General features: G+C 46.3%; 1 protein-coding gene across 1 annotated transcript; it reads right to left on the bottom strand.

Annotated features, from left to right (window-relative positions):
• Window positions 1–990: 990 nt before the first annotated feature.
• Window positions 991–2,632, bottom strand: LOC123451168 (F-box/kelch-repeat protein At2g44130-like). The gene has a single exon (XM_045128180.1). The coding sequence runs from the start codon at window positions 2,337–2,339 to the stop codon at window positions 1,230–1,232; it is 1,110 nt and encodes a 369-aa protein (XP_044984115.1). The 5' UTR covers window positions 2,340–2,632; the 3' UTR covers window positions 991–1,229.
• Between the last annotated feature and the right edge of the window lie 15,906 nt (window positions 2,633–18,538).

Raw genomic sequence — 18,538 nt, 5'->3', positions numbered from 1 at the left:
GGGGCGATGGTGAAGGGAGCCGCGACGGAGACACGGTGCGGTGGCGATGCGGCCTCCTCCTTCATGGAGCCGAGGCGGCATCCCGACGAGGAGCCAACCTCGCGGTCGTGCTTCCCCTTGCGGCCATAGTTCCACAGGCCCATGGGTGCGAGGTGGGCGGCCGACGAGTTTGAGGAGGCTGCAAGGGTTTGGCTGTCGAGTTTCGAGAAGGCCGCGGGGTGGCGATGGGAACTGTGGACGACGACCGGTCCACGGCTTCCCCATTTAAGAAGGACCACGACCGTTCCCTGGGCGGATGACAGGCGGGCCCGATCGCTCGTGCGCATTGATGTGGGCGGATGGAAGGTAGGTGGCCGCCTGTCACGCGTCCCCGACGCGGACGAGCACGCGTCCTTTGATGTCCGCCGCGACCCAAATCCCACGTAAGTTTGCGCTCGAAATCGGTAGTGCCGGACACAAAACAGACAAGATGGGTCCGGACCGTCTCACGCTGGGCCGACAGATTTGTCCATTTTATCCCAAACGGACAGGTTTGTCTATTTTACCCTAAACGAACGGACCGGAGAGGGTGGCGCTGTGGAGTTGGTCTAAATGCAGCCCAAATTTAAATTCAAGATTGGATGAGAGACAAAAATAAACAAATTTTTGATTGCTGCCGTGTGTTGGGCCTGGTTTTGGGGACGTTTTGGGTCCCCAAAACGACGAGTTGGAGTCGATGTCGGAAGGAAATCCACGAGAGCAGCGCCCACTGCGTGTTCTTCAAATTACACTTGACTGCATTATGAAATACTACGAACAGAATCCACCCGACCCAAGAAAGGCAAACTGGCGCGGAAGAATCCGCGCAAAACCCTTCGTTTCGCTTTATATCTTCGTGTTTCTCCAAACTCTCATGAGAGATGTATCCTAGAGTCCACCAAGTTTTCGCCTGTTTTTACTTGTTATTTTTTGACTGAAGAAGACGGATAAATGTGGTTTGCCCAAGAAAAATCATGTAATCCAACCTCCATAGATTCGAAAAACAAGATTACTACATTCCTGATCCATCAGTCCAACCAAACGAGCAGGAATTCAGATCTGCAACAGAAGCAGATGAACACAGCTGAGCTAACTACACTACCTCTCTTCGCCTTCGACGCCGTCGACTACTAGCATATCTGCCTTCCGCTCGTCTCTGCCATACATGCCATGGACGGCCGGCCACCGCGGCAACCGAGGGCCACGAGACATCACACGCGCACTGAACCAATGGAGAAGACGAAGCCTGCGAACTGCGGCGGCGGGCGCACCACGGTCCAGTTCTTGGACTTGACGTCGAACACCCACAGCGCGTGCCCGGCGCCTCCTCCCTCGGACTCGATTGCGCCGGTGACCACCACGCGCTCGCCGCCGCCGACGGCGACCGCGCGCGCCGTGCCGGCCTTGAGCCCCGGCGGGGACGGCCCGACCTCGCGCCAGCTGCGCCGCTCCCCGCGGTACTCCATCACGGCCGTGCCCTCGATGCACCACACCCGGCCGCGCACCACCACGTGCGCCGCCGACGGCGGCGCGCGCACGCGCTCCAGGCGGCGCCACTCGCGGGCCGCCGGGTCGAACCACTCGGCGTCGCGCTCGAACCCGCCCTGGCGGCCCGTGCGGTACCCGCTGACGGCCAGGAACCGGTCGCCGGCGACGGTGGCCATGCCGTCGCACTCGTCGCGCTCCTCGGACATGTCCGGGAGCGGGTCCCAGGCGTCGGCGCCCGCGTCATAGGCCTCCGCCGTCTTGAGCGCGTTCTTGAGCTTGTCGTGGCCCCCGGCGACGTAGATCTTACCGCCCGCCTCGGCGCAGGCGAAGAAGGACCGCGCCGACCGCATGGGCGCGCCGCGGCGCCACACGCCGGTGGACGCGTCGAGCACGTGCACGTCCGCCACGGGCTCGAAGGTCTTGGGGTCCCACCCGCCGAGCACGGCGAGGCGGCTCCCGACGGCCGCGCACTGCGCGAACATCGGCACGGGCGGCGCGGCGCCCTCGCGGCGCCACTCCCCGGTGGTGACGTTGTACACCGACACGCCGTACGCCTGGGCGTTCCCTGGCGCGGCGTCGTCCGCGGCGGCCGCCGGGTTCCCGAACTGCAGCAGGTAGACCAGGTCCTCGTTGGCGCCGGCCTCGGCGCGCGCCAGGGCGAAGTCCGGCGCGGCGGCGGCGGTGTTCCAGCCGCGGCAGACGCCCCGCATCGAGCGGAAGGAGGCGTGCGGGACGCGCGCCAGGCAGTCGACGGCGACGTCGTCGGGCATCCCCGGGATGAGGTCGATGTGCTCGACCTTGCGCTCCTGGACGCGGCTCTTCTGGTTCCTCATCTTCGTTATCTCTTCTGGGACTGGGATTGGGAATTTGGGATTGGGAATGGAGATGGATGGCTCTCTGGCTCGGCGGAATGGGGCATAAATAGAGCGCGCGGGGCCATGTGGCGCGGCGTGACTGGAGACGAGGACACATCGAAAGCTGTATTGAAGAGAAGAAAATTCAGTACACTGGTGCTAGTCGAAATGCAGTTCACCGCGCACCGACGACAGCACCGACTCCGGCGGATCTCTGCGTGGCTTGTTCGCTTGTTTGATTCTTGCAACCGTGTAGCCCTTTGTTTTTAAAAGTACACATTTCGTCCGTAACGCGATTCATATTAAATTCGAAGCATCTTTGTTTTATATATATAACGGAATGAAAGCCTTTTTCGATAATTCAAAGCATCTTTACATTTCAAAAGCAATTGAAATGTCATCTTTGATTTATATATAAAACAGAATGAATGCCAATCCCAAATTCCAGTCCCATAATAGATAACGAAGAAAAAAAAATAGATAACAAAGATGAGGAACAAGAAGAGTCGTGTCCACGACTGCAAGAACAAACACAAGATATGTGCCTTTTGCTCACAACCACCTTGTGTTCCTCTAAAAAGTGGAAGTAATTCATGAAGATATTTATCCTTCCAAGAGCAAGAACCCCATTGTCGAAGGCACAAGTGGCACAACTCATATTGAATGGTTTCTCATTCCAACTAATCCTCCCAAGGCTAGACTGATTGGCTTCATTTGTCGTCCACAACCTAGTGATAGTGCCACTAAAGCCACTTCTAGCACTCCGCCCCATAGAACCAACCAAGACGGGAGCGCGATATGAAAGATCGAGAGCTTCTAGTCTATGTCCATCAAAAGCAGGATCGGCACCATGAATGGTAAAGGAGGCAAATGCAATCTCTTGTGTCCGGCATTAATCGTATTCGCAATATCTCCACCAAGAACACTTTTGTGGACCATGAGACTTGCAGGCGTTCGTGGAAGACATTTATAATGCTGGCCCCTCAGGTAGATCTTCGTGAAGATGGCTTCGAGAAGAACTTCGGATTCCGTGCTCCACCTCCTAGAACGGATATGTAGTGTAGGACGGTATCGCCCTAACATTATAATCAAACACAATAAGGTGCGGGGAAGGAGGAGGCACTCGCCTATGCGACCTCGAAGATTTACTCTCGTAGAGATTTTCTTGTACAACACTCTCGCATGGATTTACATCTGCACATCTACCGTCGCCTAGATAACATCAAGGCAACCCACGCACGCTTCCTCACTCTCTCTCATTTCCTCTCCTCCCCTAGGTCTAGGGTTCCTAGCCCCACCTACATTGTCGCCGCAACCCACAACCCATCCGAGTCTCCCTTCCAATTCGCCTCCTCTCCTTCCGTGTCGCTAGCCTCATCGTGAGTGTTATTCATGTGCGATCATTTGCCCCGTCGTTTTCACCGACGTGAGGAGGAGAAGGGGTAAAGACCGAGGCAACTTCCACTTCCTTCGGTAGCTCGTCTTCTCGCCTTCCCCGCCGCCATGCGTGGCTCCGCCTCATGGACAGTCTTCCCGCTCCTGATGGCCATGGGGTGCACGCAGTGCGATGGGCTCATGCCCCCTCCTATCTACTCGGTTCCTCTAATTCCATCTCTCGAAGATTTGGCGCAATAGTCGCCTATCTTCATCGATGAAGAGGGCGGCTAGGGCCCAAGCTTGAGCTAGATGAGGACTCATCGTGATCTTGACCTCGACTACTCCTCACACAAAGTCGTGCCGATGACCCTCTCCCTGTTGTTGGTGCTCGAGAGTGGTTTTGATTTATCCTAATTTGCTTCGTTCCTTGCTTATTACTATCTTTCCAAGACCAGTTAATACACCTCTTTGATTTGTTTTGATCCCCCATGAGCATCTCCAGCCCTACTGCTTTTGATCCCAAATCCCACGAACATTCCCCCACCTCCTCCTCGTCGAATAAAGACTCTACTTGCTAAATAACAAGTTTTCGTAGTAAGTGTATATGGCCACTTGATACTTCTCCAATGTATTTATAATTTTGATTGTTCCAATGCTATAATATTATCATCCTAGGATATTTTTGGGTGTTTTTATACTAATCAATATTATTTTTGAGCACTAACCTATTAACCAAGTGTCGAGTGCCAATTGTTGTTTTTGCATGCCTTTGGCTTTTCAGGTTTATAGTACCAAACAATGTCCAATTGCCCTGAAACTTTTTTATGATTTTTTCCTGGACCAAAAGAAGACATGAAAGCTTTGGAAGGAGGCCGGAGGCCATAGGAGGGAGCCACCATACAACAGGGCACGCCTAGGGGGTGGTCGTGCACTGATGTGTGGTGGGCCCCCTCACACCTCCTAGCGTCCCTCTTCGTCCTATAAATTCCTAAATATCCAAAAATCCTAGGGAGCCACCCGAAACACTTTTTCCGTCGCCGCAACTCTGTGTTCCGCCGTGAGGCCATCTGGAGCCCTTTTTTGATGCCCTGTCGAAGGGGGGATCGATCACGGAGGACCTCTACATCAACCTTGCGGCTCCCATGATGATGTGTGAGTAGTTTATCATAGACCTATCAGTCTGTAGCTAGTACCTAGATGGCTATCTCTCTCTCTTGATCTTGAATACAATGATCGTCGCATCTTCACATTAATCGATCCGATGTAATCCTATTGTGTGGTGTGTTTGTTGGGATCCAATGAATTATGGGTTTATGTTCAGATTATTCATGATAAAGATATGAGTCTTAACTAAATTCTAATTATTATTCTTATTTGCATGATTACCATAGCTTCACAAATATCTACTATCAATTAAAATAGTTTGACCAACTAGATTGATATTTCTTTAGTGAGAGGGGTGCGTTGTAGTAGGTTCAACCTCACGTGTTTCTATATCCGAGTAAGAGAAGGGGACAAGATACGTCTTTGTGTTGTTACCACTAAGGATAGAACGTTGGGGTTAATTCATATTGATTGAGTTCTCTTTGTCTACATCATGTCATTGTTCTCCAAGCAATACTTTATTTTACTTAATACTCTAGATGCATGCTGGATAGCGGTTGATGGCTGGAGTAATAGTAATAGGTGCACGCATGAGTCGACCAATTTTCTTATGAGTGTGATGCCTATATACACATGATCATTGTCATGAATATCACATAACTATGCGCTTTTTTATCAATTGATCAATAATATTTTGTTTATCCACCGTATGCATACTACATGAGAGATGCCATTAGGGAAAATTACGGCCCCCGGGTCTATTCACTTATAAGTTTACAAACATTATAATTTCCTTGCTGCCTTAATGTACTTTTTTTACTTTTCACTTTACAACTTCTATCTACACACTTTACTTGCTTGCAAATAACGAGTCCAAGGGGATTGCCAATCCTCTTGCCCGCGTTGGGTGCAAGCGTTTGTTTTTTTTGTGTGCACTCGCTGAAGATAGGGGCTGGTTGTTACTCATATTGGTTCGATAAACCTTGGTTCTCTATTGAGAAAAATACTTGCCTATATTGTGCTACATCACCCATTCCTCTTCATGGCAAACCCAATGCAGATCACAAACATTACCGCTCTGCGCACGTCCTTTCTTCGTATATAAGTGGCCACAAGCTTTGTTAGTTTTCTGATAGATGTGGAATTTTAATTTAATAGTCTCAACAACAATGGGTGCCTATGGAGCAATCTGTTATTTATTGTCAAACTTGACATACTTTTATCACCTTATATCATGTTCTAAGCTCTACTGATGGATGATTTCTGCCATGTTTCTTCTTTATTTTCATGTGGAAGTATTTGATATATCCTGGGAATGGATGGTTTATTCAAAGGATGTTCCAAAATTAGTGAATCTTGGTGTACAAGAATCAACACGAATGCTCAAAAATTGATTCTTGCTGAAGGTAGTATTTTTTTCCTGTTCCCAAGCATTTTCCTCATGTTTGTTTCTAAAATATTATTTAGCAAGGCTTATGATCCGTGGACTTTAATTAGCAAGGAGAATGTTATCAATAATGAGAGATGACCGTATGTGGGCACATGCACACAATAGAGGAACAATTACCATTCTCTTTGTGTTTTAGTGAGTATATATTGATGCCCACAAACTATTATCTATTCTTTAGTTGGTTATATGTTGGTGCATAGAAAATGTATATGGTTCTATCATGTTTACATAGTACATGGAGCTTATTTACTTTGTCTTAAAATGTACTTCCTATGTAAACTGTACTCCCTGTGTAAAAAAACACAGACTTTGTCTGCTTGCTTCAAAATTGAATGTGACTTTCCTTGCTGATAATTTTGGTTATGGTGTTCCTATTACTCAAGATGATCTCATTTCATATCATCAGTTTCAGGAACCTTTGATTTCAGAACAGATTGTTGGCATTGTAGCTTCATGGGACTATTGCATATCCTTTGCCTACTTCGAACAAATGTTTCTATCAATATCTTTAAGTGAAACATCCGTGTTTACATATTTTTCTTTCATTTTGTATTGCTAAATGGATGAAAAAAATTCATATGTCCCAAAGTTAAAAAATGGGGGGATTCTTCATTTCTCTTACAATTGTTCATGTTCATTGAAATTTTGAAATTCTTTCTACTTAATAATTCACTAATTTTACTATTGTCAGCACAATTTGTGGGTTTGCTTTGAAAGATATTACTAAAGATCTAGTTTTTGTGCTTCTTGTGTATTTGTGGGTGCCCATCATTATAAGGAAGACAAGTTATTTTTTGTCCATGCGTGTTTTCAGGTTTCTATTTCATAAAAATGCTTGAATAGTTTGCTTTGACCTCCTTTTCCTCTCATGTAACTAAATGCGGTTATTTAGTTATTAAAGGATATTGTCATATTCGATCTCATCTTGTCATCTGTGGCTATTGTTGGAGGACGACGAGCGACCACTAAGTGGAGAGGGTGAACAACGGATACATCAACCATATGTTGAATTTTTGGTCCCATAGAAGGTATGATTCTAGCACAACATCCCTTGCTATCTCTTTGTTAGGCTCTCGGGATCACGGTTTGTGTTTCTCGTGCCGATATGTGGTTCAATGTAGGAAAAGAAACTATTATGAATTTCACCTAATGATCATATATCATCTATGGTATTTAGTAGTTTATGTTAACATTGTAGGTTACTTTTTCTATTTGATGGATGAATAGCTTACTTCTTTACTTGGCGCCCTCATATATTTAGTTAGTATTTCCTTTCAATATATCTTTTTGTGAAAAATATTCTACTCTCACATAATGATATTGCCTTCTATAAGCTTGCTTCTTCGGTTTAAGCCCTCCTATATTTTTGTTATCATTTCATTTCATAATTTTGCCTCCCATTATGGAAGCGGGTAATCGTAATAGGTCAGCAATGAAGAAAAGCCTTATATTCGTATATAATTAACCTGCATCAACGTTGTATATATATTCTCACATTGCATAGAGTGCACATAGTGCTATATCAATAGAGGGTGGGTCACGAACCCTTTATTTTCACCAAGGAACTTTTACTTCAGTTTCGCAAGTGCTCACAGAATTACGTGATGATTCCTGATGGTTCTGTCCACGGGGCAGATTTTGCTCGCAGCTACACGGTGTTCATGAGCGTCTCTAGCAGCCTCGATTTAGCTGGCAACTACACACGGCTAGGAAGTACGAGGTAGAAGCTATCTTTTCATAATCCTTCTAGCACTTCTTGATGCACTATCTTTTGCTTTCAGGTTACCACCAACAAAATAAAGAAAATCAAAAATTTATTTCTGAAGTAAACAACAATACAACATGACGGCATTTAAGAGGATTTGGTCTTATTTCTCTGGTACCTATGGTCCCTATGAAGCATCAACCATATCCACGTTTTGAAGCTCGGAATGGCTAATTTTGATTGTCTAGAGCTTAGTTATGATGATTTGTTGTGTATCCAATTATATTGTACAAATGATTGCAACTGGTTTATTTCTAGAGTTACTATTATTTACACGTATTAGCTTAGGCCTGGCCTTTTATTTGTCTATTGCAACTGCATATCTACATGTATCAACGCTTACATGCACATGTGGCGAACATGTCGAAAATAGGAAATTCAAAGGGTCGCTTTCCCACTTGGCACCACCCGGCTACCTCTCACGAGGATCGCAATGGCGGGCACCAACCACTAGTGTTACTTAATTGATACAATTTTTGAAAAGAATCGAAAAAATTGGAGATGTTATCGGTGCCTACATTGATCATGTAATCAACTAGAAACACTTACTACATGGTATTAAAATATCCATTTCCATCTCCTCCGACCATGCACATTTTACCGTCTAATAATCCTCGCCAAAACCGCCAACTTGTCTTATATAAACAACTCATAAGTAAATGGTGCAACTTTCTTGCACATTAGAGATATGTATTGAAGTTTATAATTATGTAACGTAGATCAATATGCCAACCAACAAGGAATCCATAATTTCATGCCAACAAGATCGTAAAGTAATTGTAGAACATGCTGCTTATATAATCTTGCATAAAGTCCATTACACACCAACTTCTACCAATATAACCACATACCCAATTGCAATTCTTTGAGATTGGCAATTTGTTTACCATGACTCCAACATACATATATCACTACATCTCACGCATATATATCCATCACACAATGCAGAATAAGCGATCAAGACACTTTGATGGTAGAGTGGCTATTTAACATTTGCCTTCGAGCACCTCTTGGCTACATCATCTCTAGTGAAAACGTTGTTTCCAACTATAACCAAATAAAAACATTATTTTTTAGAGACACCTTAATACTGACATATTTCTAACATGAAAATTGAATTAACTTTGCTTCTCTTTTGACATCAAAAATATTATGTTGCTTATGCAAATTTCAGACTGAAGCATGTACTTGCCTTGTTTTCACCTTCTTCTTTTTAACAATTTATGGTGACCAATGGCCCTAAAATAGAAATTAAACACCACACCAAACATTGTCGATGTACTAAGACCATCCACGATGTAGGACCGATGGCGGACCCAGCGAGCTCAAGGAGTCGGGGCAGAGTCTTTACACAACATTGCCCAAGTGATTAGTAAAATTAATCATGATTTCTTTGTATTGTTTAGTGAAGAATGCTGAAGTAACCCGGGCAGCTGCCCCAGGTCGTCGGGAGGTAGCTCCGCCACTGTCTAGGACCACTGTTTTGCAAAGAAAATGGAAGCCATGTTCGCGCTCGAGTTTGGGTGCAATGGTAAAGCCAGGAATGAGACCCACTATCAATTAGGTGAATAATAAAAGATCTCATCCTATTCTCTTCTCTCTCATGTTGAGTGGAAAATTTGATTTTTTTTAATTATTGTTTGGATTCAAAGACAAAAGTTGGTTAACTCTCTTTCCCGCTCTCCCTTTCTCTCCCTCTCCCCTCCCTCTCCCTCTCTCTCTCTCCCCCTTTCCCACACTCTCCCCCACCCTCTCCCTCTCTCTCCCTCTCCCTCTCCCTCTCCCACACTCCCTCTCCCCTCCCTCTCCCTCTCCCCCTCTCTCTCTCCCTCTCCCTCTCCCACACTCCCTCTCCCCCTCCCTCTCCCTCTCCCTCTCCCTCTCTCTCTCCCTCTCCCACACTCCCTCTCCCCCTCCCTATCCCCCCCTCTCTCTCTCTCTCTCACACACACACACACACACACACACAAGTGGTAGTGGCTCAACCATGACAAGAGAATATTGCATGCTGGGATAGATAGGGGACAACCAAATATGAGGCAAGCGGCGGTGAGATGGTCCTTTAAGTGACTAGGGTGTTGGAGGCAATGTGAGTGACCTCGGATGGTATGATGCTAGTAACAACGACCGCAAGGAAATTGTTAATTCAACAAACAAAGGACTTTCATGTAGTAGTGAGTAGAGATATGGAGAAGACTAAGGTGGTGAAACATTGTCACGCCCAAGATGCGACCCTATCCTCAATTTGGCACGAAGGCCTCGTCAGGGATAGAAGCGCATCTCGTCCTGTCGCAAGAATGGATATCGTTACAAGTACATGTACTGAAAAGAAGATATATATATAGAATTGGCTTACACTCGCCACAAGCTACATCAGAGTCACATCAGTACATTACATAATCATCAAGAGTAAGAGCAGGGTCCGACTACGGACGAAAACAAACGAGAAAAGAAGAACGACGTCCATCCTTGCTATCCCAGGCTGCCGGCCTGGAACCCATCCTAGATCGATGAAGAAGAAGAAGAAGAAGAAGCAACTCCGAATAAACAATCAACGCGCTCGCGTCAAGTAACCTTTACCTGTACCTGCAACTGGTGTTGTAGTAATCTGTGAGCCACAGGGGACTCAGCAATCTCATTTCCAAAGGTATCAAGACTAGCAAAGCTTATTAGGTGAGGCATGGTTAAGTGGTGAGGTTGCAGCAGCGGCTAAGCATATATTTGGTGGCTAAACTTACGAGTACCAGAAATAAGAGGGGGAAGATCTACGCACAGCGGACGTGAACTACTTTTGACCAAATAAATGATCCTGAACACCTACCTACGTCAGACATAACCCCACCGTGTCCTCAATCGGAGAAGGAACTCATGAAAGAGACAGTCATGGTTACGCACACAGTTGGCATATTTTAATTAAGTTAACTTCAAGTTATCTAGAACCAGTGTTAAACAAAGTTTCCACGTTGCCACATAACCGCGGGCACGGCTTTCCGAAAATATTTAACCCTGCAGGGGTGCTCCAACTAGTCCATCACAAATTACCACAAGCCGCATAGAAATCCTCAATCACGAAGCTCGCGATCTCGTCGGATTCCCTAGTGGAAAACCTCAACTCTGAGATTACCCAAAGCATCACCGGAATCCCGATGCACAAGATATCTCGTCAAAGGAAAAACTAATCCAGCAAGGCCACCCGGTGTGTCGACGAACCCGATAGGAGCCGTGTATCTCGTTCTCAGGACACACCGTCTATGCATAGTGGACGGTAGCCAAACCTCGAGTTGCCCTGAGGTGGCACCGCCAACTGCTAGGTGGGTGGACCAACACTCATGCGGAGCACTGGCCCGGGGGGTTGATTAAATTATCCTCGGGGTCCGGAAAGTCCCTATGCAATTTTATTAGGTGATTAGGCAAATGTAGTACCAATGTTGGGCCTTGCCAGACCAGCTTTAATCTAAAACGAATTATCAAGGGGGTCCCCATAACAACCCCGATCGTGTTAGGAGCGCTCAATTATGGAACATAACACCGGTAGCCGGAAACTAGGGGGCAAAGGTGGAACAAAACACCAGGCTAGAAAAGGGCTGAGCCTTCCACCTTTTACCAAGTATATAGGTGCATTAAATTAAAAAGCATTTAAATATGGTGATATAAGAAGGAACCCATGCATTCACATGGAAGCAAAGCACCTGCAACTAGCAACGCTATCAACGGGGTTTAAGAAAGCAGTAACATAGCCAATCAATGGTTTGCTAGGTCGAACAGGTTGAAGGTATTCATGGCATTGTTGGGAGGCTGAAATTTACCATGTGGTAGGCAACGAGACATAAACGATAGCAACGGTAAAACTAGCATGGCAATGATAGTAATGGTATCTGGGGAAATGATCATCTTGCCTGAGATCCCGCTTGGAAGAAGAATGCCTCCGTGAAACAGACGAACCGACGTAGTCGAACGGGTCCTCACAATCCGGCACGCTGCGAAACTCTATCGAGACGAAGCAAACCGGAAACACAAATCAACACACGGAATTCACCACGCGATGCACAACACATATGATGCATGAGAAGTTGAATACATGTAAGTCACGGCATGACAATTCACACAATCAAACATTACACATTAAGTGAAGTTCAATATGCAACGAGTTGCATATTAACGAAACTCCACATATGAATTATTTAGTTCACTCCCGGTTATCTACACGGCAATATTAATGTTGTCAAACATGAAAGAGGTGAAGCGGAAATTAAACTACCTATCTAGACATTTTAAGTGAGGTTGGAAATGACATGTAGCATCTCCGAGACGACCTCACATGTTAATTTACAATTCTGTCCAGATCTGAACTAACACATTTAATTAGTTGTTAAACAGCAAAACAAATAGGTTCACGTGATTCTACGCGTCAAGACAAGCAATCTACACATAGAAAACATCTCCAACGGAGCTACGGATCAAAAGATACAAGCACCGCAAGATATGATGGCATGAATGCAATATGTGTGCAACGACGGTCCCGAGCACTTCAAAACATACAACCAGCAAGAGAAAAAGAAACTACACGAGATTCTAAGCAAGTTTCATGTAGGACACGAGCAAAACGGAGCTATGGTTCGAAAACTACGAGCAAAACAAGAAAACACTACAATCTGCCAAAAAACAGGCACATAGCACTTTCTACGCCGCACAACTACGGGCTACACAGCTCCGATAAACTCAAGCAAGGCATGACACAAAAGAGGGCAAGGAGCACTACTACAAACAACTAACAACAACTAGCATGGCATCAAGGATCACTAGGGAAAGAAGACATAAAATGGCATCTCACACACTATTTCAGACTTAGTGAAAATTACACCTCATGAAAGTGCAGTTTTCGATCTGAAGCAATATTGACAGCAGAAAAACCTATATCTACATGACTCCAAATGGTATGAAAATTTACAGCATGCTAGAGAAACACAAGGGGTACAACTAACTCCATTGGAACAACCTCAAAAAAGCTACAGATCACAAGATAGAAGCAAAACAAAACAGCAACAAAATATAACAGATTCCAGACTTAGAAATATTTCAGCTCCTCCAAATCAGCACTGTTTCTAGCAACTTGAGAGCAAGCAAAACACACCTAAACATGCATTTCTATTGCAACCAAAAATACGAGAGGCTAGACTAAACACCCAAGAACAACTTCCTAGTTGACAACTCCGTCACACGACGCATGGAATAAATCATACGAAATAAACAAAAGGGCATCACGGCAAAACATCGCGCGAATTAATTTGCTCAAAAGCTAAAACTAATTGTACAGAAAAATCCCATGGATTTTTCTACCCTGAAAACATATATAAATATGTGGGGTTGCACTACAAAATAAAGCCACACATTAATGCAAGATAATTACCTATACACGGGAAAATAAACTACCGGCAAACCCTACACGTAAAAATACCAATGACCGCTCTAAAAAACATGGAATAATAGTTCCTAAAAGATGAACATTTATTCTACGGCATACGAACAACCCGGTCTTGCGCGAAAAAAATAATTACGGGCACTATTCTAATGGGACAGCACGTTACTCTAGGCAAACAATGGGTCAAACCTCATCAAACTTTTATGCAAGTTGCAAAAACGGATACTACGCGAAATTCTATACCAAAACCATATATTACTCGCTTCGTTCCGACTAACGGATTAAAATCTACGAACGTTTTAATATACGTATATCTCTGAAATAAATCTAATTCGGAAAAACACCTAAATACATAGTGGGCCAAATCTACCTAATGCTACAGGGGGAAGAGGCTCACCTCGGTGAGCCTAGGGCGCAGGCGGCCTGGAGAGGAGGAGGCGGTGGGCCGGCTCAGATCTGGAGGAGAGGAGCGGTCGGGCCGGCTCGGCGAAGGAGGCCGGCTCCTGGGCCACGGGGACCAACGGTGGCGCCTGGTGGAGCTGGTGCGGGCCGATTGCGGGGAACAGGCAGCTGGCGCGGCCCACGCGAGGGGAAGGCGAGGAGGATCTGGCGGCGGGACTCGATCGAAGCAGCAGGGACGCGGTGCCATCGCGGCGGCGGGACGCGGGACACGATCTGGATTCCCAGATCGCGGGAAGGGCGGCGCTGGCGCTGGCGCTCGGTCAACGCCCCGATCGCTCGAGCGGGAAGGAGGCGCTCCCGAGGGGATCGAGCGGGAACGACACCTGGGAGCTAGCCACCTGGCCCACAGCGGCGCGGCGGGGCGGATCTGCTCCCGATCTGGGCTGGAGCGGCGCTTGGGACTGGGGGGAAACCGAGGCGGGGAACTGGGGAATGCAGGGGCTCGCTCGCTGTAGTCTACCTGGCGGGGAAGGCTAGGTGGGCATCTGATTGGAAGGTGGAGAAAACAACGAAGGAGATCAGGTGGTTTGCGGCGGCGCTGATAGGACAGGGGAGAATTTGTAGGGTCTCTGTCTATTTGGAGCTAGGGTAGTCTATAAAGCTAGTGGGTTAGGTATAGGGCATCTGGACCCTCCGATTTAGATTGGATGGTCGTGATAAATAGGTTCGGGAGTCCAATGGACAAACCGATGACTATTTGCGGTAAAACGGGGTTGATCCGGATCCAACGGTCACGACCGCCCGGTTCGGGTTTCGGGAGGTTTTCGGACTGGGCCGCGCGTAGGGTCGACGCACTGTGCAGAGGGGCTAGGCGAAGATGAGAGGGAAAACGGGCGACCCGGCAACGTATTTTAAAACACCGACAGACGTCCGACGTTAGATCGGAGACGGTGCCGTTACGGTCGACCGTTCGGGTACCAGACGGATTCCGATCACGACGAAATTCGACAGGCGGCCTAGCTATATTAAAATAAGACCGCACGTCAAATCTCAACCCGATCAGAGAAAGTTTCAACACAATTTTAAAACAGGGTTTAAACGTTGTCGCGGGCGCGTGCGAGTGCAGTCGGGCTCAGAACGGACACCGACGAGAACCGGCAACTAACAACGGATGCAAGTTTTGAAAACTGACGGCAACGGAATGCCGATGCAATGCCGATGATGCGATGATGATGCGACATAACAAAATAGACACACGACGAAAACGGAAAGAAGGGGGAATCTTCTGGAACGTCGGCATCGGGCTGTCACAAACATAGAACACGAGCATAATAGTGCTTGGTGATTTTGGAAGAAGGTGGTAGCACTTGGGAGGTGGGGTACAAGATTTGCAAGATTAGCAAGTCATAGTTGGGAGAGGAGGAGAGGATAAATGTGAAGGGTTGACACATATATAATGAATGTTGTAGCTTACTTCAGTTTTAAAAGTTTCTAGACAACACTGCAAGATCATGGAACGAACTCTTATTTGTTTACATGTAACGAATATACAAACACTAGACGTATTTTAGAGTGCCTATTTATTCATTTTGTTCCGTATGTAATTTTTATTAGAATTTCTAAATAGTCTTATTGTATTTAGGAACACGGGGCTGAGGGAGTACATATAAACTGAAAGTAGTGAACAAACACTAAAACGTGTTTATATGCATCTGATTCACAAAAAATTCAGAACATCTTATATTTGTTAGACGGACGGACTATAATATACCATCCCCTCCGTTCCTATTTAATTATAGTTGGAGAATAGTTTAATGTAATCGGTAGTCATCTCAAAAGAACCTGTAATCGGCAGTAATCTTCTTTGTTACGTTACCAGCGTCATACCATGTGTTTGGTTGGGCTCCACGTTATTCTGTCGATCACTCCGGCGGCTAGACCGTGGCGTCGGATGTTAAGCAAAGGATGTGAATGGTTTAACACCAATGATGCATCAGCATCTTATCTCTTGTGATGAGCCATGTTTTGTTATCGCCGTATTCTCATGGATGAGTACAAACACCCCAGTAGTAAACGCTTATCTCGTGTTTGACTAGTGGTGGCAGATTCGTTTCTTTTTATCCCCTCTGATAACCTGTTGCTCTCCTAAATCACTTATTTTCCAAGGAAAGGATCATCCAGCTTGGTCCATGACAACGAACATTGATGCGTGCATAGGCCTGGATGTAGATGTTGCGTTGTATTATCTCGATGGTTTTCCGGTTAATCTTTTCGTAAAATTGTTTTCACTGTTTGTGACTAGGCCACTTGGAGTTGGAATTTTTGGGCAAGAAAATTGGATAAGATCGAGAGCGGGTTACTGTCAAAAAAGAAGAAGATCGAGAGACAGCCCATGTGAGGGTGGAGGAACCAGGAGGGTGATTGGTTTCCACTTGGCTGGCAGGTGGGGCAGTGGAGCTGAACGAACAGTAGAGTTTGTTTCACCTCAAAAGAGAGAGAGAGAGAGAGAGAGAGGGGGTAGAGTTTGTTGTATGGTGGTGCACCTCACTTGAAGTTTCTTCACGCCAAGGGCATGATCGGGGTTGCTTCTAGAAGCTTTTTTCTCCCATTGTACATGCATGTGCGACGAACAGCATGTAAGAGTTTCCAGATTTCTGGATTTCACGTGCTGCTGTGATCAAAGATTTGGGGAGTTGACTTGTCGAAGTCAACGGACGGAGATGAAAGGGAAACGACGCGAGGGGCGCCTAGCCTCGCTGTACAGTATGTACGTACGAAAAAATCAACACACGAGGTTTGTCCCGTGCCCCGTATCCAGGCATCTCTCAGCGGAATTGAAACGTCAAACGTAACTTGGACATGGACGTGGCTGCTGGGTGTACATGGTATGATGTATAGTACGACCAGAAAACTCTGCTGCTCGTGTCAACACAAAAGAAAAGAAAAAACTCTACTGCTGGCGGGTCTGCTCTAACCAATTCCAACCGTTTGTGCGGTGGTGCGGCTGTGCCGGCAGTCATCAACTCATCGTGGCTCCGCTCGATAAAAACGCGTATGGGCGGCGACGTGAGTTGCACCGGCCGGCCGGTTTGTGTAGTTCACCGGCCACTAGGGCCAGGCCACCGTGACGCCACGACGGACTGTTCGGCTTGCCTAATCGGATCGGGGTCACGAGAGCTTAGCTGCTCACTTTTCTCACTATAAACTACTCCATCCATTTTAAAATACTAACTGTCTCAACTTTATACTCCCTTCGTTTTTAAATATAAGATCTTTTAGAAATTATAGTATGGACTATATACGGATGTATATAGACATATTTTAGAGTATAGATTCACTCATTTTGTTTCGTATGTAGTCTATAGTGTAATCTCTAAAAGGTGTTATATTTAGGAACGGAGGGAGTACTAGTTATAGTATAAATTTATACTAAGTTTAAGACATTTATTTTGAAATGGAGGGAGTACTAACTCTTCCGGTAGGCGGTCGTCATGATCCATCGGCAGTTAATCCTAATCATGGCTGGATCGGCTTCATATCATGCTGAGTCCTGCGGTTAACCAACGGAATTATTACCACCTCTGAGATCTGACAATGTTATTCTCCTGAAGCAAGGCTCTCACTGCCTTCAGTCTGCGACGGGGCAGCGTGCTTCTAGAAGGCGAAGCAGTGGACTGCTTCAACATCTTCCAAAAGGAAAAGTACTCGCTGGTGACTAGAGTGCTTCAGCAGGATAGACGGCTGAATCCTGAATCTCATGTGGCGCGAGTCTGCCTGCACGATTTTTCCGCGCAAAAGATGAGCTTTCCCAGGCGATGCACATGCCCTGCCTTTGCTTGGGAGTGGTGGATTGATAGATGATTAAAATTTAGACTGCAAGCTACTACCTTCTTCCTAAATATAAGTTTTTTAAAATAATTTATTACTCCCTTCATTTTTAAATATAAGTCTTTTTAAAGGTTTCACTAGAAGACTATATATGAATGTATATATACATACTTTAAAGTGTAGATTCATTCATATTGCTTCGTATGTAGTCCCTTGATGAAATATCTTCTAAAAGAATTATATTTAAGAACGGAGGAAGTATATAAGTACATACAGAATAAAATGAATAAATCTATATCCTAAAATATGTCTATATACATCTGTATACATGCGTTGTCTTTGCTTGGGAGTAGTGAATTGGTAGATGGCAGAAATTCAGGCTGCAAGCTAGCTGAGTACTGGTCGCCGTCAGTTATGCAGAGGCAGCCATCGATCCATGAACGGCGAAGGAAGAACGGCAGCACAGCTCCGGGCCGCCGCCGCAGCCAGGCATGGTGGACACGCAGAGTTTGCTTGCATTCCCCTCCAAGTAAAGCCTGCGCTTCCGGCACCGCGCTGAATCTGTAGACTGTAGCCGCCACACCAGCAATCCGTCAGCCGGCCGGGGACGAGTTCAACAGCCATGGCTTTGCCGCGCGGCTGCCTACGGGAAGGGACGGAGAAGTTGACGGGACGTGGCGGGCAGGAACGGCCCACGTCCGCCACCCACGCGCGACGTAAGCACAGTACGTGACATCGCGGGGGGGGCGCAAAAGTCCTGCTTGGCATCCGCATCCCGGGATAAGGAAGCCACGTCGGCCGGCTGAGCTGTGGGCGGCGCCGTGGGAAGGCGC

The sequence above is a fragment of the Hordeum vulgare genome, chromosome 4H (genome assembly GCF_904849725.1).
Source record: "Hordeum vulgare subsp. vulgare chromosome 4H, MorexV3_pseudomolecules_assembly, whole genome shotgun sequence".
Lineage (NCBI taxonomy): Eukaryota > Viridiplantae > Streptophyta > Magnoliopsida > Poales > Poaceae > Hordeum > Hordeum vulgare.
This window is presented reverse-complemented; position numbering and strand designations above follow the sequence as displayed.